Raw genomic sequence first — 25,996 nt, 5'->3', positions numbered from 1 at the left:
GGCGGGGCAGGGAGAGGCAGCAAGGTCGGAGGGGAGGTAGCAGCAGGAGTCAAGGGGAGAGATGACTGAGGCAGGCAGCAGGGTTCAGTAAGATGTGGATGAGACGTGGGGATGAAGAACAGAGAGGCTTGAATTATGTCAGTGTGTGGGTGGAGGGATGTAAGGGAAAAAAAGGCTGCATGGAGGTTACAAGCCTGGTTGGTGGGGAGGTCAGGTGCAGAGTGGGAAGCTCATCTAGACTGGGAACATGTTCATTAACAAGCTCAAATGTCAGTTAGCACGTAGTGTAGACAGGAACTTAACCGTTGGCAAACCCGGACCAGCTATCATAGTTTTTTATATGACTGCCTGTTTACTCTAGGTGCCAAGTGGTATTTAAAAGAAACAAACAAAAAAAATCCTGTTAACACATGTTAACTAAGGATATATCTACACTGCAAAGAAAAATCCATGGCGCAGCAGTCTCAGAACTTGGAGCAGTTGTCTCAGACTCGAAGGGCTTGGGCTGCTGGGCTAAAAGTAATTGCATAAATGATCAGGCTCCGGCTGGAGCTTAGGCTCTGAAACCCAATGGGGGGGAGAGTTTGGAGCCGAGGGTCCAGCCCAACCTCTACACTGCTATTTTTAGCTGTGCACTCAGAGCCCTGAGTCCAAGTCAGTTGACCCAGGCTCTGCGACTCAGTGCTGGGGGAGGGGCGCGTTTCTTAGCAGTGTAGACATACCCTAACACATTTTTAAAACCTCCCTCATTTTCCAGTCTTGCCAAGCCCCTGGACAGTGAAACTATGTTCACATGAGAATGGTTTTAGCACTTAATTTGTAAGAGAGGGAACAATAATAGAATGAACCCACACATTGCCATTTAGGTTCACCAGCTAGGATCCGAGTTAGACTGGCAAAGAAGATGAGGTTTTTAACATTCTGAAATCTATGTTCAACATAGGAAATCCCCATTGGACTAAAATGAGCCTGTATTTATCCAGGCCCAGATATTCAAATTATTCATAATAAAAGGTGGTGCTGTTTAAAAAATTATAACTCTTATAGCAGTCTTTGGCTGCATGGCACTTAAAATTTTGAGGGCGAAATCCAGCAGCTCAAATAAGGGCCTTGAAAGTCTTAATTTAAGTGTAAATTGTAGGCACAGGTAAGGCTATGCAGAAGACAGCTGCACCCATAACATGTTGCTGTGCATAACTTCATAGCACACCCCTGCAGGTCTGCTGGGGAAGTGGTAGGGGTATAATCATTGGATCTGTGACTTTGTAGAATTACTATCTGTCATGGTATGGCATAGCCTTGCTCCTTGCCCTGTCCTGGGTTGTGGGTGCAGAGACCAGTGAAGATTTTTTCCTTCCCTTACAATCTTCCACAAAGTTCCTGTGTACATAGGCTACGTATCTGGGTTGTGCATTCAAGGACCTGGATCTAAGGGTTAAAATCAATATAACTAAGTAATTGTATATGTGCAAAAATGGGGAACATTCAAATCTGTTAAAACTATAGGTTTAATTGGCAGGTAACACTAATTTATTTGTAAGGTATTAATTAGATAATTGACATCTTGATCAACACAGATCTTGAACAGTGATGGTTCTCTCCTGTTAAAGAAACCAAGTTTCAGTAGCACTGCTTGACTAGTCTGGGGTTATCAATTTTGTGAATATAGTAATTTCCTCACTGATCACACCATTATACATGTAGTCCCGTATTCTGTCTCTGAGAGTGGCCAGTAGCAGGTGCTGCAGAGAACCCTACACCCCAGGGAAAGTTTTTCCTGGCCCCAGTAGTGGAATGTTAGTTTATGCTCTGAAGCTTGAGGTTTTAGATCTTATCCAAAGCTTCTTGTTTATCCTTTTTACTGTGACAACTCAGATATTCCTATTGTCCCTATAAACGTCTACAGAAATCTATATAAATAAATAGAAATTGGTCCAGTAAAAGATATTACCTCACCCACCTTGTCTCTTTAATATCCTGGGACTGACATAGCTACAACTACACTGCATGCAACTATTGTGCCATGGCATTTTGGTAGTTTACATGGAGAATATGGGAAATATTACTGATTAGATTCAGCGCTGGCCAATAGTAATGCCTTGTGCTCCTCTTGCAAGATCTTCTAACTTCTGCAAAATTAATCTGTGTCCCCAATCTGGATGCTTTTCAAAATGTGTATATACACTAGGCTTTTGACCATGCAAAAATGTATGCAGTGGTATCAGAAATCACTGAGTGTAGCTACTGTTAAATGCAGAGGTCACAATATAGATGTATTTTTTCTCCATGGAATACCTAATTACTAACCCCCAAATGTGATTACAGTACAGTTATTAATGATAGACTAAATGGCTGTCATTTTTAAAATCAGAGGTCTCCAAATTATCATGAAATTAGTCACTTGTACTGTCCTATAAATATAGACATAAAAATAGGCCTTGCAGGCCTAGATCTTGTTTACAAGGTGAGTTTTTACAGGCTAGTTTTATGTGCACCAGAAAAATTGTGTGTGGGGGGTTTAATGGAATCATTGACAGACTTAACTAGACTGTCACTATAATATAAAAAGTATATATATTGTACTGGAGAACACAGTGTTTATAGAACAGTTTGCTCAAATTGAACAGATCTTCAGTGGTCTTTTGAAAATGTTCCAGCTGCTGAGTCATGCATGCACACAGTTGCTGAGGCTGCTTTTTAAAGCTAAGAAGCATTGTTGAGAAAGGAATATTAAATCGAATGCTTGTGAAAGCCATGAATAAAGCTGATAGGGAGGGTACAGTTGCCTTTTGTGCCTTTCTGAGCTGTTCAGACTCTTTAATGGAGTGGAAGGATTTTATGAATGCTGTTTAAGTATTTAACACAAAGCCTGAATTTTAAAAAGAGTAAAAATTCTTTGGGTTTTGAGTATGGTGAGCTCTAAGGGTTAATATTTTACCCTCATCCATGTTGCATTGTAATGTGAAGTTCACTAGTGCCTGCACAGTAAACTAGAAAATACAGGTGGAAAATACCTTTGGAATTGCACATTATTTGTTCCTTTTTCATGCTTCATTAGACGTCCTGTCAAAGGAACATCCTGCATTGTTGCTGTGTTGATAGCCTTCTTATATAGAGAGAGACACACCCCTTTCTTGGGGCTTTGGTCCCTGGACCACCTGCATTACCCTCCTCCCACTGATTCTCCTGGCACTGGCCTTAACTATTAAAGGAAAAGACGGCAGCAATTACAACACACACAATTAACGGGCTTCTAATCTCCAGCCTTGCGTGTAATTGCTGCTGTCAAATACAATTACTGTCTGCCCAGGTTCCCTTCCCAGGGGGATAGCCAGGCTATGACACAGAGGGAGGGAGGGAGTGTCTAAAACTTTCGGAGGATTTACATGTTCATGCTGCCTCTCTAACAATCCTTTCCTTCTCAAGTTGTGTCCAGGTATGTCAGAGCATTGTGTAGTGATAGAAGCAAGTGAAGCAGGTTTAAAGGTCCCCTGAATGGATTTAAATCTGTGAAATGTGTTCCATAAACTCTCCTACATCTTGAAACTATACCAGCTTCCTATGATTCAGTCAGCCCACTTCAAGGTTTTACTTTTACTGGTATAATGCCAGACCTACGAGGTTAGCCTGTCATCTTATCTCCTATCATAGCAATAGAGACTGGTGGGATGGAAACTACTGATCATCTCCACATATAATTTAAGGAGGACGAAAGGAGGCAGAGCCTTTTGACTGTTGCTTCGTGACTGATAATCTCTCCCCTACCACTACCACCAAATGGTGCATGCCGAAGAACCATCCTTTAGGGCAAAGCTCCAGATATCAACATTGTGGAATTCCTCAATCAGTGCATTGAGAAATTGGTGTAGGGCAGTGTCATGGATTACCATTATTGCTAAGCCATGTAAATCTACTCCTAGTGGATAGGAAAATAGACTCCTGAAAGCCTCTGATATTGGCATGTATCTGGATATTGATGCCACAAGATTACCTGAGAGGGTAATAGATTTTAAGAACCAGAGGTACAAACAGGAACTGAAAGAAGATCTAGGAGAAATTAAAGAACATTCACATTTGATGCCTTCAAGACATTAGGCATAGTTTCTATATTGCTAGGTTTTACAGAGAATGCAGCCCACAGAAACACTTGTGGCTCCCTGGTAAACACTGGGTAAGACTCACTAGGTAAAATGCTGGCCCCATTGAATTAAATGGAGTCAGGATGTCAGCCCATATATTGAAGTGTGGTGCAGTCTATTAAAGAGACTGCATCTATGTTTGTATATTCAAATAAAGTTTGGCATTTAGAAGAAAAAATATTACAGGGTACAGAAACTTATTCAGCTGCATGGGAGCTGTTATTTGGCTTATTAGCTTCCTGTCCTGTAAACTTGTTGTTTTAATATCCATGGTGTTATAATTTTTAGTACTGATGATCACTGCACAAAATTCTTGATGGTGTGTTCATTTTTCAATACAGGCTTCCTTCTCAGTTTCCCCTTAGCAGATGCCCCAGCTCTCCTTGTCCGTCACTCTTATGAGCGTAGAGATTACATAATTTCTCTTATGTAAAAAATATAAGGCCTGTGGTATAATGCAACAGTGGATCTTGCCTGTCATTTCCCTGATCTTTGCTTCAGCTTCCAGTCTGGTTACACCAAACTCCATAACTTCTAAAGGCTTTGCACTCCTTCAAGCCTTCCAGTACATGCCAGCAAGCAGAGGTGCTGGAACAATTTCTATAGTAGGGGTGCTGAGAGCCATTGAACCAAACTGTAAACTCTGTGTATGATGGAAACCACTTCAACCCAGGGAGTGTGGCAGCAACTCCAGCCCCCCTAGTTCCAGCATCTCTGCCAGTAAGAGCCCAGTTACCTGTTTGGGGGGCTTTGCAGTCGCTTTATTGTGTCTAGTACAAAGTAGTTTTCAATAGCCCTTAGACTTTGTTCTTGTTTGGACACCACTAAATGCCTCACTAGGAACAGGTTTAAATTTCAATCAGTAGATTTTATCATTTCAATGCAATTTTTGTAGTATACTTAGTTGAGGTGTGAATTGCAGCTGCAATACTGAGTCCTAAAACGAGCCTGGGTTGGTGGATGGAGATGTTACATAGGTATCATGAATATATAAAGTAACAAGTCTGTGATATAAAGGTTTTATTAGCAAGAGTGTGGGATGGCCACAACTGGCAAGTGAAAAGAACAGGAGTACTTGTGGCACCTTAGAGACTAACAAATTTATTTAAGCATACACTTTTGTGGGCTACAGCCCACTTCATCGGATGCATAGAATGGAATATGTAGTAAGGAGATTTGTATACACACATACAGAGAACATGAAAAGGTGGGAGTTGTCCTACCAACTCTAAGAGGCTAATTAATTAAGAGGAAAAAACTTCTTTGTAGTGATAATCAAGATAGCCCATTACAGACAGTTTGACGAGGTGTGAGAATACTTAATGTGGGGAAATAGATTCAATGTGTGTAATGGAACTGGCAAGTGATGAGGCCACAGGTGAATTATGTATCCAAAATAAGTGCTGATAATATCTTAATGCCACAACATCATGTATTCTGTATGCTACAGAAACTATTTTAGAAAGCAAGGTTTTAGTATCAATTTTTTTTTATTTATTGGGGCTTATTCTCCTTGTAAAGCTCAGGTTGCTTTGTAACTGTGAGTCCAGTAGCATAGGTTCAGAGAGAGAACGATGAAAGCAAATACATTAAATAGCTCTCTAAATGTCACCTAAAATAGCTTCTTTTGCACTAGGCAATGTCTTGAGTTTGCAAGATTGATATCCTGGGACCTTTCAGGGGTAAAAGCAAGTGTTGTGGGCCACCTGAAAGCTGGGAAGCTCCCTTTTCAGTTATGTAAAGCTCCCATTTTTAGCCCTGTAAAGCCACATGATTTTGGACCTTTAAACATACTACTCGTGCAGGATTGAATATTGACTGTTTAGAACCTTAAGCCAGGGTAAATTTGGAGAGGGGAGGGGTTTTTCCATTTTGGCAGAAGAAAGAGGAAATATCTAGCAGGGTATTTTTTTTTTTTAAGTGTACGTTAGAAGCCATTCAGGGATTTGTGGTGTAGACGTGTTACTAGGTAGAGTACAGGTGAGGCAATCAAAGGTACATGCTAAATGCAATTTATCACCCCCACAATCATACAAATGTAGGGACCTGGAGAGGTCATCTAGTTTATTCCTCTGTGCTGAGGTATGTATATGTACATACATATTATACATATGTGTTGTAAGCAGGTAGAGTTCCCATTGTGTCCTGAACAAAGGTTAGACCAAAGCATTAACTTCTTCCTGGGATGTCGCTTTACGGGCAGCTCAGATTACAACAGAAGTAAATAAACTTCAGCCAGAGCTTTCTTCCTAAGCTAGGCTATTGCTAGGATTCCTCTGTCCCTATTTCAGTCGGGTATGGCTACATTTGGAATTTCAAAGCGCTGCCCCGGCAGTGCTGCGGGAGCGCTGCCGCGGGAGCGCTTTGAAGTGTGAGTGTAGTCAGAGCGGCAGCGCTGGGAGAGAGCTCTCCCAGTGCTGCATGTAAACCACATCCCTTACGGGTGTAGCGTGCAGCGCTGGGAGCCGCGCTCCCAGCGCTGCTGCCCTGATTACAGCGCTGTAAAGCGTTAGTGTATCTTGAAGCGCTCAGGAGGGTGTTTTTTCACACCCCAGTTGCAGCGCTGTAAAGTGTGAGTGTAGCCGTTTATTCCTAGATGAGTTGTGACCAGTGAGGTTCAATCTAACCTTAGAGTGATTGAGCAGCAATTACTTTGCATCTTTATGGAGAGTTTACATTTGAGTTTACGTTGAATCAGCAGAAGGCACCTGAATTCCTGTATAGTGCCCTAGAAACTACCACCTTGTTGTGTGTGTGTGTGTGTGTGTTTTTGTTTTTAAACATGTACATCCAAATAAAAAGTGCAGACTCTCAGCTCTATTGATGATTTATTTTTTTTAAAAAATCCACACAAAAAGAAACAGCAGTTTATCCTCACCCTGTAACTAGGGTTAACCAACCAAGAATTACCACTTAACACTTCCCTGTATTCTGCTGGAAGACAATAACTCTCATCCCACTCTCCAAAATCTCAAAAAGATAAGTGAGCTTTATTGTGTGCTCTGAAAGTCAGCAAATGGATGGTTTTTCAGGGAGAAAGTGAGCTCTGAAGTCCAGGGCCCCTCAGACAGAGTGTATGTATATCTCTGTAATATGTAATTTGTTCTTCCTTTTATAGAATGCTTATCATGGTAAAACTAGGGCTGTCAAGCAATTACAAAAATTAATCACGATTAATCGCATTGTTAAACAATAATAGAATACCATTTATTTAAATATTTTTGGATATTTTCTACATTTTCAAATATTGATTTCAGTTACAACACAGAATACAAAGTGTACAGTGCTCACTTCATATTTATTTTTATTACAAATATTTGTGCTGTAAAAAAACACAATAAATAGTATTTTTCAATTCGCCTCATACAAGTACTGTAATGCAATCTCCGTATCATGAACTTACAAATGTAGAATTATGTACAAAAAATAACCGCATTCAAAAATAAAACAAGTTAGAGCCTACAAGTCCACTCAGTCCTACTTCTTGTTCAGCCAGTCACTCAGTCAAACAAATTTGTTTTCATTTGCAGGAGATAATGCTGCCTGCTTCTTGTTTATAATCTCACTTTCAGGTGACAACAGGCATTCTCATGGCACTGTTGTAGTGGGTGTCACAAGATAATTATGTGCCAGAACTGCTAAAGATTCATATGTCCCTTCATCTTCAACCACCATTCCATAGGACATGTGTCCATTCTGATGGGTTCTGCTCGATAACGATCCAAAGCAGTGCAGACCTGTGCATATTCACTTTCATAATCTGAGTCAGATGCCACCTGCAGAAGGTTGATTTTCTTTTTTGGTGGTTCAGGTTCTGAAGTTTCCGCATTAGAGTGTTGCTTTCTTAAGACTTCTGAAAGCATGCGCCACACCTCGTCCCTCGCAGGTTTTGGAAGGCACTTCAGATTCTTAAACTGTGGGTCAAGTGCTGTAGCTATCTTTAGAAATCTTACATTGGTACCTTCTTGGCATTTTGTCAAATCTGCGTGAAAGTGTTCTTAAAACGAACAACATGTGCTGGGTCATCGTCTGAGACTGTTACCATATGAAATACATGGCAGAATGCGGGTATAAAAGAACCGGAGACATATTATTCTCCCCCAAGGAGTCTAGTCAAAATTAAATTTAATTAAAGCATTTTTTTTAAACAAGTGCCATCAGAATGGAAGCATGTCCTCTGGAATGGTGGTCGAATCATGAAGGGGCATAAGAATGTTTAACATATCTAACACATTAAATATCTTGCAATACTGGCTACGAAAGTGCCATGCAAATACCTGTAATCACTTTCAGGTGACATTATAAATCAGCAGCAGTCAGCATTATCTCGGTTAAATGTAAACAACCTTGTTTGTCTTAGTGATTGTCTGAATAAAAAGTAGGACTGAGTGGACTCTAGGCTCTAAAGATTTACATTGTTTTGGTTTCGAGTGCAGTTATGTAGCAAACAAAAAAAAATCTACATTTGTAAGTTGCACTTTCACGATAAAGAGATTGTATTAAGGTGCTTGTATGAGGTGAATATACTATTCTTTATCATTTTTACAGTGGAGATATTTGTAATAAAATTAATATAAAGTGAGCAGTGTACACTTTGTATTCTGTGTTGCAATTGAAATCAATATATTTGAAAATGTAGAAAAACCTTCAAAATGTTTAATACATTTCAATTAAAAACAATGAGGAGTGCTTATGGCACCTTAGAGACTAACAAATTTATTTGGGCATAAGCTTTCATGGGTTAGAACCTACTTCATCGGAATCATGAAGTGAAAAATACAGGAGCAGGAATAAATACATGAAAGGATGGAGGTTGCTTTACCAAGCGTGAGGTCAGTCTAACGAGATAAATCAATTAACAGCAGGATAGCAAGGGAGGAAAAATAACTTCTGAAGTGGTATTCTATTGTTTAACAATGCGATTTTAAAACTGTGACTAATTGTGATTAATTTTTTTGAGTTAATCGCATGAGTTAACTGCGAGTAATTAACAGCCCTAGATAAAGCCATACTCTGTAGCTCTCATCTTTCAATCATGATTCAACTTTCATGTTGTTAAAGCTCTTAACTGGGTTTGAGCTGCTGTCTCTTTGAAGAGAAGATGGAGCTGAAATTGGCAGTGCGGCATTGAACGGGTTTTTAATATGTCTGTCATTGTATGTTAACCTCTGAACTGGAACACGACACCTCTTTTATGGCTGACGACAATTTTCAGGTATATATCTTGACATCACATATAAAGGAGTAAGGGGGAGTAGAGGGAAAAAAATGAATTAATGATGTTAGCAAATATTAGTCCTTATATTTCCATCCCATTCAGAATGAGACTGTCAGGCCTGCAGTCCTCTGGAAAAGCTTGGTCAGTAACAGCCAGTCAAGGTCTGATTGCACCTTGAATCAAGCTGGCCTTTTATTGACCAATACAGTGTACTGAGGGAAGAATGAGGACAGGTTGCTGTCTTTATGTTCCAAGAAAGCACTTGCTTTGCTTCTGGAATTCTTGATACTTAGCACGTGTTCCGTGGTGATAGTTTATCTGCTTAGTGGAGTTAAGAATGGCAGTGTGTATACATGCCATGTGGGGCAGGGGATGTGTAACATCTTTTAACACATGCATAAATTAAACAGTTTCCAGGAGGAGAGTGTTGCACTGGAAGGGTGACTGGTGGATGTGAGAAGCTCTGCTATAGCTTCTGCCAAAAGGGCTCCAGTGGAGTCCCTGTAGGAACTCAGTGCTGCCCCTCAGTAAAGGAACCTGAAGGGAAGGTGGCCATGAGGACACTGCCCTCCCTACCTTGGGGATCAATCCCTGTTGCAGCACAAAAGGCCTTGCTGGTTCAGAGAGATGCAGGGAGGTGCAGATGTCAGAAAGAATCAAGCGTGAGCTGTCCTTTGACTTGCCAAGACATGAAGGCAAAACTGAAATCAAAGCTAAGGCAGATACTTAAGACAGCTAGGGAGCAATGTACAAGAGTTCAGAATGAAAGTGTAAACTTTCAGTACTCCCCAAAAGCATCTCCTTTGTCTCCTCTCTGTGCCCCCACATGCTTGTGACACAAGTGCTGTCCACTAACCTTTCTCCTTTGCTGTTTCAAACTCATATTTCCCATATTTTTTTAACTATTAACACAAGAGTAACCATCTCCCCACTTCTCCATCCCTTTGTTGTATTGCTGTTCCACTCATTATGGCTTTTGTGGTCCTGACCTATTTCCAACAGTTGTGGGGATTTTTTTCTCTGGATGGAATTTAGATTGCAGACTTTCTAGTTCTGGGACCATGTTGTCTTTTAAATAACTGTGTAGTTCCATATATACCCGTAATGATTCATAAATGAAAAAATTACAAATGCACAAAGTTTAAATTGTGTAAACCTCATTGGCTTCTGTGGGAACCACATGACTAATCAACAATGCATCGTTTTGAAAATAGAAAAAATAAGGGGAAAATGACAGCTTCTACTTTGAGATTTTTGGTAGTTTTCAGCATGTGTAGGAGTTGTAATGTTACTTTAAACATTATTTTAGCTGAAGGCCATGGTTTTTCTGTGTGTGTAGGATATGACTTAAAAAGAGTAGCCTTACTCTGAAAAGCAGCTAAAAAATGGCACCTTTTTATTCATTGGATGTACTGTCTGCATATATTTGGAATCCTGTCGTCTGCTCATGCGAGTGATAAAAATAACTGTACTACTGTTAATACTGCAGCTCCAACACCATTAAGAAAAGTGTGAGCTACAGCTTCTGTTCCATTTTCTACATTATCAAGATTGTTTGCTAAGTTGTACTCAGTTAAACCTTTGTAGTGATAGTCAGGATGGCCCATTTCAAACAGTTGACGACAAGGTGTGAGTAACAGTAGGGGAAAAATTAGCATGAGGAAATAGTTTTTACGTTGTGTAATGACCCATCCACTCCCAGTCTTTATTCAAGCCTAATTTAATGGTGTCCAGTTTGCAAATTAATTCCAATTCTGAAGTTTCTCGTTGGAGTCTCTTTTTGAAGTTTTTTTTAATGGAGAAGTGCCACTTTTAGGTCTGTAATTGAGTGACCAGGGAGGTTGAAGTGTTCTCCGACTGGTTTTTGAATGTTATAATTCTTCACGTCTGTGCCCATTTATTCTTTACCGTAGAGACTGTCCGGTTTGGCCAGTGTCCATGGCAGAGGGGCATTGCTGGCACATGATGGCAAATATCACATGGTAGATGTGCAGGTGAACGAGCCTCTGATGGTGTGGCTGATATGATTAGGTCCTATGATGGTGTCCCTTGAATAGATATGTGGACAGAGTTGGCAATAGGCTTTGGTGCAAGGATAGGTTCCTGGCTTAGTGTTTTTGTTGCGTGGTGTGTGGTTGCTGGTGAGTGTTTACTTCAGGTTGGGGCGCTGTCTGTAAGCAAGGACTGGTTTGTCTCCCAAGATCTGTGAGAGTGAGGGATCATCCTTCAGGATAGGTTGCAAATCCTTGATGGTGCGCTGGAGAGGTTTTAATTGAGGGCTGAAGGTGATGACTAGTGGCGTTCTGTTACTTTCTTTGTTGGGCCTGTCCTGGAGTAGGTGACTTCTGGGTATTCTTCTGGCTCTGTCAGTCTGTTTCTTCACTTCAGCAGGTGAGTATTGTAGAGTGCTTGATAGAGATCTCGTAGGTGTTTGTCTCTTTCTGAGGGACTGAAGCAATTGCGGTATCATAGCTTGGCCGCAGACAATGGATTGTGTAATGTGATCTGGATGAAAGCTGGAGGCATGTAGGTAAGTATAGTGATCAGTAGGTTTCCAGTGTAGGGTGGTGTTTATGTGACCATCTCTTATAAGCACTGTAGTGTCCAGGAAGTGGAACTCTTGTGTGGACTAGCAGATGAGATAGCTCAGTGGTTTGAGCATTATTCTGCTAAACCCAGGGTTATGAGCTCAATCCTTGAGGGGGCCATTTAGGGAACCGGGGTAAAAATCTGTCTAGGGATTGCTCCTGCTTTGAGCAGGGGTTTGGACTAGATGACCCCCTGAGGTCCCTTCCAACCTTGATATTATATGAGTAGGAGTGTTAGGGGACAAGAGCTAAGGAAGCATTGTTCTAAGTCAGACATAAAAATGTTGGCATAATGAGGGGCCATGCAGGAACCCATAGCAGTGCCGCTGATTTGAAGGTGTATATTGTCTCCCAAATGTGAAATAGTTGTGGGTGAGGACAAAGTCACAAAGTTCAGCCGCCAGGTTTGCCATGACATTATTGGGGATACTGTTCCTGATGGCTTGTAGTCCACCTTTTTGTGGAATGTTGGCTTCTACATCCATAGTGGCCAGGATGGCGTTTTCTGGAAGATCAGCAATGGATTGTAGTTTCCTCAAGAAGTCAGTGGTGTCTCAAAGATAGCTAGGAGTGCTGGTAGCATAGGGCCTGAGGAGAGATTCTGCATAGCCAGACGATCCTGCTGTCAGGATGCCAATGCCTGAGATGATGGGATGTTCAGGATTTCCAGATTTATGGATCTTGAGTAGCAGATGGAATACCCCTGGTTGGCGTTCTAGGGGTGTGTCTGTGCAGATTTGTTCCTGTGCTTTTTCAGGGAGTTTCTTGAGCAAATAGTGTAGTTTTTTTGGTAACTGTCAGTGGGATCAGAGGGTAATGGCCTGTACAATGTGGTGTCAGAGTGCTGCCTAGCAGCATCTCATTCATATTCCAACCTATTCATGATGACGACAGCACCTCCTTTTTATGGCTGACTTAGAACAACGCTTCCTCAGCTTTTGTCCCCTAATGCCCGTACTCTACTTGCGCTACATTGATGACAATTGATGAAAAGAGCCCTTGAGGAATTCCACCATGATGTCAACAATTTCCATCTTACCATCAACCTCAGCCTGGACCAGTCCACACAAGAGATCTGTTTCCTGGACACTACAATGCTAATAAACGATAGTCACATAAACACCACCCTATACCAGAAATCTACTGACTGCTATACATGCCTCCAGCTTTCATCCAGACCACATCACACAATCCATTCTCTACAGCCAAGCTCTAAGATAAAACCACATTTGCTCTAATCCCTCAGACAAACATCTAAAAGATCTCTGTCAAGCCTTCTTAAAACTACAATACCCACCTGCTGAAGTAAAGAAACCTTGACAGAGCCAGAAGAATACCCAGAAGTCACCTACTCCAGGACAGGCCCAACAAAGAAAGTAACAGAACGCCACTAGCCGTCACCTTCAGCCCCCAACTAAAACCTCTCCAGCGCATCATTAAGGATCTGCAACCTATCCTGAAAGACGATCTCTCACTTTCACAGATCCTGGGAGACAGGCCAGTCCTTGCTTACAGACAGCGCCCCAACCTGAAGCAAATACTCACCAGCAACCACACACCACGCAACAAAAACACTAAGCCAGGAACCTATCCTTGCACCAAAGCCTGCTGCCAACCCTGTCCACATATCTATTCAAGGGACACCATCATAGGACCTAATCATATCAGCCACACCATCAGAGGCTCGTTCACCTGCACATCTACCATGTGATATTTGCCATCATGTGCCAGCAATGCCCCTCTGCCATGGACATTGGCCAAACCGGACAGTCTCTACGGTAAAGAATAAATGGGCACAGACGTGAAGAATTATAACATTCAAAAACCAGTCGGAGAACACTTCAACCTCCCTGGTCACTCAATTACAGACCTAAAAGTGGCACTTCTCCATTAAAAAAAACTTCAAAAAGAGACTCCAACGAGAAACTTCAGAATTGGAATTAATTTGCAAACTGGACACCATTAAATTAGGCTTGAATAAAGACTGGGAGTGGATGGGTCATTACACAACGTAAAAACTATTTCCTCATGCTAATATTTCCCCTACCGTTACTCGCACCTTGTTGTCAACTGTTTGAAATGGGCCATCCTGATTATCATTATGAAATTTTTTTTCTCCTGCTGATAATAGCCCACCTTAATTGATTACTCTCGTTATAGTTAGTATGACAACACCCATTTTTTCATGTTCTCTGTGTGTGTGTGTATAAAATATATATAATTTTATCTTCCTAATGTATTTTCCACTGCATGCATCCGATGAAGTGGGTTTTAGCCCATGAATGCTAATGCCCAAATACATTTGTTAGTCTCTAAGGTGCCACAAGTACTCCTCGTGCTTTTTGCTGATACAGATTAACACAGCTACCACTTTGAAATCAGTTAAACCTGTGCAAGTCCATCTCAAACACTGGGGTTTCATAGATGTTACAGTGAGATGATTGAGAGATAGTGGGGATACAGGGTTGTTAGGAAGGCTGTGATGTGCAGAATGAAAAGAACCCATTTTGGTAATAGAGCTGTCAGTCTGAAAAAAAAACCAAAAACTTGGCATATATTTTTTAGAAATCTAGAGACAATAAATATGGAACCCCAACATGCTGCTTTTATCACTGTGCAAAATAGAACCATGTTTAAGTACTCTGGGTAGGACTCTTTCTTAGTTTTTCACCTGCATATGGTTCATATACCTTTTTCTTCATGTGGTATGAAGAGACAAATAAAGTTCTTGAGTCATGCAATGAATATTCTTGGGCTATATATTAGTTTTTCCCTACTTTCCAAACTATTCTAGGAATAAACTTAGACAAATTGAGGCTCTAGCTCTCACGTGTATAAGGAAGTCTTTACAATTTAGTTTCCTGATTAATTGCTACCCTTTGTGCCAAATTAATCTATGGTATAACTCCATTGGCTTCTGTGGGGTTGCAAATGTGATTTATTTGGCCCAAGGAATTTTCTGAGGCACAATTTGTAAAAAGATGATGTACTTTCTAAAGTATTTTGTGTGTGTGACTGCAGTAAGCAGAAAAGCTTTGTGGGAAGAAGCAAACCTGCTGTAAGAGTTGCTTTTTTTTTTTCCTTTTTCTTTTTTTCTTTTTCTTGGTTCCTTCTGAAAAACATGGACAAATGATTGCTGGTCTTTTATCAACATCAGAGAAGAAAGGCTGGCTGTATGCAGCATCATGTTGTAGATATATCTCTTGCACTAATTAGCAGATGTGCTGAAATTAATTTTCATCCTTATTAGTGTGGAAATAATTGGCGGATAGTATATGGGTATAAGGTTTTGTGTGAAAGACTTTTTAAGAGGGCCATTTTGCTGTAAAGAGGCTTAAATCTTTCTTTCTCTTTCGGGAAAGGACTTTTGTGTCACCTTGCTACTCTAATTCTGGGGAGCACTGCTTGACATACAATAGTTTTTGTAGCCCCTACTAGCCCCTTCTCATATTCCCTGATTTTGTGGTTACCTTCCAGTAAATCCACAAAGCCAGCTATATTCTTTGGTCAAACACCAGATTTAAGGTGTGCTGGTGATGGAGATCCTTGCAGAAAAGCACTGTATACTTGAATTTAAATTATGACAAGAGCCTCCTGACCAATTTTGTCTTTCTCAACTCTCTCACTCTCTCGCTCACGCGCTCTCTCTCTCACTCACGCACACACAAGTTTTCATGTTTATATGTGTTTTTGTGATTATAGTGTTATTGACACTTGAGAATCTAGAATACATAATAGGATTTACAATTTGGGACAGAAGAGAGAGAACATATTAATACACATTTCATGTTATTCTGTAGTTCCTATACGTTCACAGATTTTCCTTTCCCCCACACAAAAGGCAATTTATGTTTTGTGTAGCTTCTTCCTTCATACAAAGCATCACACAACACTTCAGAGAAAGATGAAAATGGTTTGCAAAACTGGACTTGGGGACTCCTACAGCTAGAAAGGGGGAAACCCCATACTGGTATGGCGATTAGAATAGAAAAGAGATGAAGTGATAAATGGTAACAACAGCAAAAGTAAATACTCTTCAAGCTACAGTTAAGGGAACCTGGAAGAAGAGAGGATCTACTAGGGCTGTGGTACTGAAGGTAATTAATGATTACAAAATAAGATCACCTCCCGTATGAAACATTGCAAACCATGGTCTAAAATGCATTCTTAAATTTTATTAGTTATTTGCACAATTGGGATAAGAAAAATATATTTAAAAAAGGACTAACCATTCAACTGTGTTTGCACATTAAATCAGTCCGTGGAGGGTGAACAGCCCTCTCGCTATCTTTGAACAAGGATAATCATTATTAACACAGTGTTTTATGTGCCAATCCTTTAGAACCTTACAAGTCCAGAGGGAATATTTCTTTGTGAAACATGTTAAAGGAAGATAGCAGAATTCCATACTTCAAAGCCAGCATTAAGAAAATAATATCGTGGTTCAGCAAGGTTCGTAAGCATGAGAGTAACCTTAAACACAAGTAGTCCCATTAAAATCAATGGGACTATCTATATGCATTAAAAAAATAGGCAAAATACATTATAATGATCACTACATACTAAGGAGGAACAAATGCAACCAACCGAGAAATATAAATAATCTTAAACATACTGATTGTGCAGCTGGTTTCTGGTAGCTCTCTTCCAGGGTGCAGGTTTCTAGACAACATGTTGACCTTGGAGTGCTGGCAGCTAAGAGTTTTGTGGTTTATTCTGAATTTGGAACACTTTACAAATTAAAAACACTTTAAAAAGAGACAAATTTTGTCCTTTTTTAAACAATGGATAGTAAATGCTGTACAGATTAGTGTGCTGGTTAGTAGCATTCTCGTGTCTGGTCTAGAATGTCAGAGGGTCTAGCCTCATACCAGAAGTTGTGCTTCCACTCAGTGTTAAGACCTCTTTCAGGCACGGATGGTCACTTACTATATATCTGTACAATATATTGGCTAAGCAGTTTTTAACGATGTGCAAACATGATGACAGCGGTAGCTGGATAACAAATGACAGGAAAGAATTTAGGAGAAAATGTCTCTTGATCATCTGTAGTGAAAAACAGAGACGCTTCCGTTTCTTAATTGTGTGTGTTCACTCTGCACTGTGTTCTCCATATTAGAAATTTGAGGAATAATGATACAACCTCCTCTTACCATTAATGAGACTATTCATGTAAGTGGAATTAGCCTAATGTTGAGTGGAATTTTGACCCAAAATGTAGGTTTAGTGAAAATAGCCTTTTACAAACCAAAAGCCAATGGAAATACTTCCTTGCCATTTACAGTAACTCCTCACTTTTCCTTGTTAAGTTGCTGATCAATTAGAGATCATGCTCGTTTAAAGTTGCTCAGTGCCCCCTTATAAGATTGTTTGGCAGCCGCCTGCTTTGTCCACTGCTTGCAGAAAGAGCAGCCCATTGAAGTTAGCTGGTGAGGGCTTGGAACCAGGGTGGACCGGCAGCCACTCATCATCTTCCTGTTCTCCTAAATTCCCTGTGCGGCAGCCACCCAGCAGGCTGTCAGTTGCTGGGCAGTTCAGCTGTCCCTACCCCCCATTGTCCTGTGCTGCTCCTGCCCTCTGCCTTGGAGCTGCTCCTGGGAACCTCCTGCTTGCTGTGCAAGGGTGGGAGGGGGAAGAGGGGTACTAACTTCAGGGTGTCCCTCTCTCCCCACTCCTGCCCCCTGCTCCTTTACCCCATCTCCATAGAGCAGCAGGGGGCACGACAGGGCTCAGGACGGAGGAAGCTTGCTGGCAGCAGCTGCTGCTGTCTCAACTTGCTGATCTATTTAAAAAGACAGTGTGTATTTAGGGGGCACCAGCATGCTTAAAGGGGCAATGTGTGTGCTTGTGTCTCTCTCACAAGGTGTGTCTGTCTGTTTCTCTGCCATGCTGTCTCCCCTCCCTCCATTCGTGCTGCCTTGTTAATGTAGCCTGACACTCTACAACAGTGTGTTAACTCTTGAGGGCTCAGCTGAGTGCTAGTTCATCACTTAGCAGTAAGGCATTCCCTGGGAAATACCCACCCTCTGACTCCACCACCTCAACCAAGCTTCACAATCATCATTGCTGTGTGTACAGTATTAAATTGTTTGCTTTAAACTTATACTCTGTGTGTGTGTGTATGTCTTTTGTCTGGCGAAAAAAATTTCCCTGGAACCGAACCCCCCATTTACATTAATTCTTATGGGGAAATTGGTTTCGCTTAACATCGTTTCACTTAAAATAGCATTTTTCAGGAACATAACAACAAGGTTAAGTGGGGAGTTACTGTATCTTTTTTAAACAAGCATGTTTGCAGTGTTTGCAACCCAAACATTGCAATATTATGATAGTTTCACTTTCAGGTTCTCCTGTACTAACCAGTCTGTGCTGAGAAAAATGCAGAAAGTAAACATATAATTAAAAGTCAATTAAATTTTTTAAAATTTCATTTCAAATAATGTCAGGTGCAAGTAGCAATAGAGGTAAGGAAACCTGTGTTTCAGAATTTTTAATTTTTAATGAACCTGTAAATTTGGGGGTCGTAGTTGATGACTGGAGAATTGCTAATATAGATCCTGTTTTTGAAGAAATGGAAAAAACATGATCTGAGAAACTACAGGTCTGTTAGTTTGACCTCAATTGTATGCAAGCTGTTGGAACAAAATTTGAAAGAGAAAGTAGTTAAGGACATAGAGCTTAATGGTAATGAGAATAAAATACAACATGGTTTTGCAAAAGGTAGATCATGCCAGACCAACTTGATCTCCTTCATTGAGAAGATAACTGATTTTTTTATACAAAGGAAATTCAGTAGATCTGATCTAATCTACCTGGATCTCAGTAAGGCATTTGATAAAGTTCCACATGGGAAATTATTAGTTAAATTGGAGAAAATGGGGATTAATAAGAAAATTGAGAGATGGATAAGGAACTGCTTAAAGGGGAGACTACAACAGGTCATACTGAAAGATGAACTCTCAGGCTGGAGGGAGGTTATTAGTGGAGTTCCTCAGGGACCGGTCTTGGGACCAATCTTATTTAACATTTTTATTACTGATTTGGACACAAAAAGTGAGTGTGCGCTAATAAAATTTGCGGATGACACAAAGTTAAGAGGTTTTGCCAATACTGAGGAAGACCAAAATATCACACAAGAAGATCTGGATCACCTTGTATATGGAATAAAATTTAATAGTGCAAAGTGCAAGGTCATGCATTTAGAGCAGTGATCTCCAAACTGTTTTGATGGGGCACCCCATCAGTAAAAAAATTTTTGAACACCCCCCCCAATATATGTATATTTATTTATGTATAAATTATATACATGTACTACTATACTAATATATTATGTACATTATAAAACACACAAAAAATAGAAATTTTAAAAAGATGAGATAAAGATGAAATAAACAATATTTTTAAAATAATTTTTATTGTATTAAGTACAAAAAACCTTTTTGCTCTTACAAAAAAATTAATATTTTTAGTGAGAAATGTGATTGAATATGCTTAATTATTTCTGAAAATCTTGGTTTAACACTTTGTGATACAGCAATTCGAAGGTCTGGGTTAGGGTGCGAGAGGGGGTTCAAGGTGGGGGTGCGGGGTCTGGGAGGGAGTTAGGGTACGGGAGGGTGCTCAGGGCTAGGGCAGGCAGGAGGTGCAGAGCACTTACCTGGGGCAGCTCCTGTTTAGTGCAAGGGGTGTGCAGGCCGCTCTGTGCAGCACGGCACCGCCCCCATGGCCACAATTCTGGGATCCACGATTCTGGGAGCTGCTCCCGCCCCGGCAGGGCTACCCGGAATGCAGGGGCTTTAGGGGCTGCAGGGCCCTGGGCTAAGGGGGCCCCGGGACCCTGGTTTGCAGCTCTAAGCCCCTTTCAGAATGCGGCCCTGTAAGCACGGGCTAGAGAACTTAGGAGGTGCAGGGGCAGCCGGGCAGCCAGACACTTTCCCCTTCAAAGCGCCACTTCTCTCCAGCCAGCTTTGAAGGGAAAAGCGCCACTTCTTTCTGGCCGCTGGCTGCACAGCTGCCCCTGCTCGTCCATGGGCCGGAGGACTCAGGGCTGCATTCCGAAAGGGGCTTTAGAGCTGCACGCCAGGACCCCGGTGCCCCCTTAGCCCAGGGCCCTGCACCCCTGCGTTCTGGGTGGCCCTGCCTGTGGGGGAGGGGGGACAGCTTCCCCACTTGCTTGTTCCCTCCCTCCTCCGGCTGCCGTTCACTCCCCATTCTCCCCCCCTCCCCCTGGTGGCACTCCTCCTGCCGTGCCCCCCAATGGATCATCTTGCACACTTCACTTTGGAGAATGCTGATTTAGGGACTAACAAGAAGAATTTTCACTATAAGTTGGGGATGCATCAACTGGAAGTGACAGGAAGAGAGAGACTTGTGTGTATTGATTGATCACAGGATGACTATGAGCTACCAATGTGATGCGGCCATGAAAAAGCCTAATGAAGTCCTAGGATGCATCAGGCAAGGTATTTCCAGTAGAGACAGGGAAGTATTAATAGCATTATACAGGGCAGTGGTGAGAACCCATTTGGAATACTGCTTTCAATTCTGGCCTTTCATGTTTCAGAAAAATGAATTCAAATTGGAACAGGTGCAGAGAATGGCTATTAGGATGATCTGAGGAATGGAAAACCTACCTTATGAGAGGAGGCTCAAAGAGCTTATCTTGTTTAGTCTAACCAAAAGAAGGCTGAGGGGAGATATGATTGCTCTTTATAAATAGATCAGAGGGATAAATACCAGGGAGAAAGAGGAGTTATTAAATTAAGTGCCAGTGAGGTCACAAAAATAAACGGTTATAGACTGGCCATCAACAAGTTTAGGCTCGAAAGTAAGTGAAGGTTTCTAACCATCAGAGGAATGAAGTACTGGAACAACCTCCCAAGGGGAGCAGGGAGGGCAAAAAACCTACCTGGCTTCAAGACTGAGCTTGATAAGTTTATGGAGGGGATGGTATGATGAGACTCCTACAATGGCATGTAGCCAATTATGACTGCTAGCAGCAAATATCTCCAGCGGCTAGTGATGGGACACTAGCTGGGGAGGGCTTTGAGTTACTACAGAAAATTCTTTCCCAGGTATCTTCCTGGTCAGTCTTGCCCGCATACTCAAGGTCTAACTTATTGCCATATTTGGAGTCAGAAAGAATTTTCCCGTGGGTCAGATTGGTGGAGACCCTGCGGGGTTTTCACCACCTTCTGCAGCATGGAGCACAGGTCAATTGCAGGTTTAAACTAGTGTAAACGGTGGATTCTCTGTAACTTGAAATCTTTAAATAATGATTTGAGGACTAGTAATTCAACCGAGGTTACGGATCTATTACAGGAGTGGGTGGGTGTGGTTCTGTGGCCTCTAAAAGGACCTGATTTTCAGAGAACCTTCTGAAAATCAAGCTACTTCAAGGTGTCTAAAATTAGGTACCGAAAATCACTAGTCATTTTTGAAAATGTAGGCCTTAGACTATATATTGAGCTATCAGTATTCTAATTGTTCTTTTCTGTCATGGTAGAAATCATTCAGAATCCTAGAGTTCTTTAGAGTAAATCACTTGGAAATGCTCCCCATTATAAAAATTAATTTAAATCTATATTAAATAGATTTATAAAGGTGAGTCTAGTAACATGGCATTATGCTGCCTCCCAAAGGATTAGCACTTTGGTCCTAAGTGGCCAAGGCTGAGAGCGCTGTGCAGGCATTGGACCCATTCTTGTGAGGAGGGAGGAAGGGAGGGAGAGAGAAGATGCCTTGTTGTGCCTCGCAGGAGACTCCCTCTGGACTGTGCTCAGAATAGCATTGATTGATTTTTGAAGCCCTGCTATGTAACAGAGACATGAAGCATTTGAGCATGGTGATAGGGAAGAGAGAGGAAGGATCCTAAGGAACCATTCCCCTGTATGCCCTTAAAAAACAAAGTTACAGCATGAGGCAGACTGAGTCTAAAAGCCATGTCACTCTACTAATTCTTTCTTTCAGACACCAGAGAAAAGCAGAAAGGAAGGAAAAACTGGGTTTGGAGGCCCAGTTGTCAGCTCGCTGTATCAGGAAGAAACCATCAGGTGACTATCTCTTCTGGTCTTTTATCACTGATATGTTTTGAGTTTAACTTACTTTAATTTTTCTAAGCATTTTTTTTTTAACATCAAACAAGTGTGGTGGCAACTCCAGCTGGATAATAAACAACGGAAAAGACCTTTTCGGTCCATCGTCATTTAAATCAGTAACTGTCAGTAGTGCTCCCAGGTACTAACTTTCCCTAGCATGTGATGTAGGAGTGGGAGAATGTCTTCTCTCTTGCTGTTACACAGCTCAAGAGGGCAATATATGTTTATCAGTAGTTATCCAAAGAAGTGTTTTTTCAAATACAATTATTAATAATACTGAATTTGTGTATAGTAATTAAGGTTTTATAAGCGGACACTGTACACCTTCATTGGGAAGCCCTGTCTTATATCAAGGTTAATTTCTTCCCTCTCCTGCTTGCATAGCAAAAATGCAGTTATTAAGCAAGAATGACTGCTGTTTGACAACTAAGATACTTCTGAACTAAAATATAAAAGAAAATTAAATGTAAAATAGATGAGAATGAAACATTAAAATTCAGGGTAAACCAGAAAAAAGTCAGCAAATGCAAAATTAAAGGGTCCTACAGTGGTGTTTGCTCTCTCACGTTGCAACCGTGTAGTTGTGTGTTTTCTCTTTCTGTTTTGTTACGTATCTTGCATCATTTTGATCTCAGGAAATCAAAATATAAGTGAACTTTGACTTTCTAATATATCCCAGACTCATTCTAAAGCGTTTAACTGTAACATGACATTTGTGTGACCTGCAATGAAAAATAACTCATAAATGCATGTCAAGTATCAGAAGGGTAGCCATGTAGTCTGGATCTATAAAAGTGGCAAAGAGTTCTGTGGCACCTTATAAACTAACAAATATATTAGAGCATGAGCTTTCGTGGGTGAATACCAACTTCGTCGGATGCATGTAGTGGAAATTTTCTAGAGGCAAGTATAAATATGCAAGCAAGAATCAGGCTAGAGATAACGACGTTAGTTCAGTCAGGGAGGATGAGGCCCTCTTCTAGCAGTTGAGGTGTGAACACCAAGGGAGGAGAAACTGCTTTTGTAGTTGGCTAGCCATTCACAGTCTTTGTTTAATCCTGAGCTGATGGTGTCAAATTTGCAGATGAACTGAAGCTCAGCAGTTTCTCTTTGAAGTCTGGTCCTGAAGTTATTTTGCTGCAGGATGGCTACCTTTTAAATCTGCTATTGTGTGTCCAGGGAGATTGAAGTGTTCTCCTACAGGTTTTTGTATATTGCCATTCCTAATATCTCATTTGTGTCCATTTATCCTTTTGCATAGGGACTGTCCAGTTTGGCTGATGTACATAGCAGAGAGGCATTGCTGGCATATGATGGCGTATATTACATTGGTCGACGCGGAGGTGAATGAACCGGTGATGATATGGCTGATCTGGTATGGTCCTGTGATGGTGTTGCCGGTGTCGATATGAGAGGTAGGCCAGTACTCGCCCACAGACAGCCCGCTAACCTGAAGCATATTCTCACCAGCAACCACACACCACACCATAGTAACTCTAACTCGGGATCCAATCCAGGTAACAAACCTCGATGCCAACTCTGTCCACATATCTACACCAGCGACACCATTACAGGACCTAACCAGGTCAGCCACACCCTCACCAGTTCATTGACCTGCACGTCCACCAATGTACTATACGCCATCATATGCCAGCAATGCCTGTCTGCTATATACATCGGCCAAACTTAAGCATCTTAAGCTGTTTTCAGTTAAGTCTGCAGTTTTGAGGTGTGTGGTTCAGACCCTGGGTCTGTGTTGGAACGGACTGTCATGTCTGGCTCAACAAGGCAGGGTTCTGGAGGCCCAAACTGGCAGAGAAAACAGGCTCAGCGGTAGTCTCAGCACATCAGGTGACAGTCCCAAGGGGGTCTCTGTGTCCGAACCCATATCTAGCTGCTGCTAAAAGGAGTTGAAGACAAATCAACGGCACTTTGATCAGCTGTGTCAGAAGCTGTTGAAAGATCTAACAGAATCATCATGGACTACTGTACGTCAACAGAAGGTCATGGGCTAAAGAAATAAAGCCAGTGTTTTCAAAGTTCAGTATTTAAAGGTGTGCATCTAAAATCCATATTTAAGTGCCTTGTATGGAATCAAGTGTCTAGTTTTAGGCGCTCAAGTTTGAAAACGTTGGCTGATATGCAATTGCCTTGTCGAGTCCCGGACTAGAGCAAGGATGTAGGAAGCTAGAAGAGTTGAGCTTTTGCTGGTGTTGGTTTGTTACAACTTTCTCAATGATTTGCCTCAAAGGGAAGATTTGAGGCAGAATGGAAAAACAAAAATATTAGGCCAAGCCTACATATACAATAATACAAATATCAACTGATTTAACTCAGCTAGTTTCTACACCGATTTAAGAATGTCCACACAAGGAAATTGCACTCCTTTAGTTAGATCAGTTTAGAAACTGATTCAATTAAACAATGTATTTATGTGTGTAGATCAGCCCTTAATAACAAAGGTAGGTTTCTTGTGCTAAGGCCTAGCATTTATCTGCTTGGATGTGGTATTGTCCTCCCAGAGGAGGCATTAATAATCATGTCAATAATGAGCAGGTCTGCCCCTCCCCCCCAAAGTAATGTAAAACAGTTGCTGCCACACTACATTGTTGAGATCACAAACCCCCGCGGTAGGAACTGTGTCTCCTTTTCTTTGTTTGAAAATTGCCAGGCACACTTTGGGCATTATAGAAAAATAACATCCATTGTTGAATCGTGGTAGAATTGGAAGTTTCCTCTTGAATGAAGAATTTTAAGTTTTCTGTGATTCCAAACTCTGTGATATTTCCTGTCTTCATATAACACAAGCATTATTTCCATCTTCTGTTTTCTAAACTCTCCTTACTAATATAAAATTGAACTCATTTGTCAACAAACAGTTGCAATTGAAACTTCAGAAACTTGGTTAATAAACACTCAGGTAAGTTTGCTTGCTATGTCACCAGCAAAAAATATTTTATGTAAGATACAAAATGAGGGACCGCATCAAAAATACTGTAGAACTGCAAATAATCACTGAAAATTTTTGCTGTTTGATATTTTTTATATCAGCAAAAAGTAATTTACATCTTAGCATTTCCAGCAGCAGGTAAGTGGAAGCATTGTCACTGCAGAGACTGGCCAGGAATCTGAAAATAATGTAATGCTCTTATGTGACTACTTTTTTCCATTTAAAATAAATAGTTCCTCATAGCTGTGCAGGCAGGCAACTTAACTTAGTGGCCGATGTGTTTCTTGGGCCTTGTTTTTTTCAGATTTCAGTTTCCTATTCATCATTTCTGAATCAATTTAAATTAGAAATAGAAGTTGGATAACACTAAAAAAATCTGTGAACCGAGTTAAATTTGGATTGTAGCGAAGGATATTTAAGAAAGATGCCCTTTTCTAACAAATTCCCACCTGGCATGTTCTGAGGGAAAGAGGGGACTTCTGAGCACTATGTACTTCCTAGGAGACCCTGATTTAATGGCTTAGGGTATAAGGTTAGGAACTGGACATAGCGCAAGAACTAAAATGTCAGCAAATGATGGGCTACACTTTCGTATCCCCGCGTTCTCCTGTGCAAAGATTTGATAGTCCCCATCATGCTTTGTAGTCCATCTGATGCCACATAAACCATCAGAATTTTATTAATCCCCTGAAGAGAGGCAGCCATCTGGCCCCCACTGTGCTGGACCACACTAGGGCAAAACTGGAATGATTGATGGGCTCTGGAATTGATTAGTTGTTCTGAGAGACAAATGAACTGTTTTGGCAGAAAATACCAGAGATCACTGCATGTGGTCAGACACAAAGGCCTGCAGAATTTTAAAGAGTTGCTTCTACCATCGACTTGTAAAGTTGCTATTTCTTCACAATAATGGATTTTGAAAACCATCCCAGTGATTTAAGAGTATGTATGGTGTTCTTTGGGTATGCGTTAATCTTAACTGATCATAAAACTGTAGAATTAAG

The 25,996-nt window shown here is 41.0% G+C and overlaps 1 protein-coding gene across 5 annotated transcripts in view; it reads left to right on the top strand.

The window, feature by feature from the left end:
- ACBD6 (acyl-CoA binding domain containing 6) overlaps positions 1 to 25,996 on the top strand; it is a 156,623-nt gene that overhangs the window by 30,440 nt on the left and 100,187 nt on the right. For all 5 annotated transcript variants that reach the window (XM_030572016.1, XM_030572015.1, XM_030572019.1 and 2 more), the window contains exon 4: positions 21,915 to 21,997. In XM_030572016.1, coding sequence (XP_030427876.1) covers positions 21,915 to 21,997 — 83 coding nt within the window. The remainder of the gene's footprint in view (positions 1 to 21,914; positions 21,998 to 25,996) is intronic.

The sequence above is a fragment of the Gopherus evgoodei genome, chromosome 8 (assembly GCF_007399415.2).
Source record: "Gopherus evgoodei ecotype Sinaloan lineage chromosome 8, rGopEvg1_v1.p, whole genome shotgun sequence".
NCBI classification, from domain to species: domain Eukaryota; kingdom Metazoa; phylum Chordata; order Testudines; family Testudinidae; genus Gopherus; species Gopherus evgoodei.
This window is presented reverse-complemented; position numbering and strand designations above follow the sequence as displayed.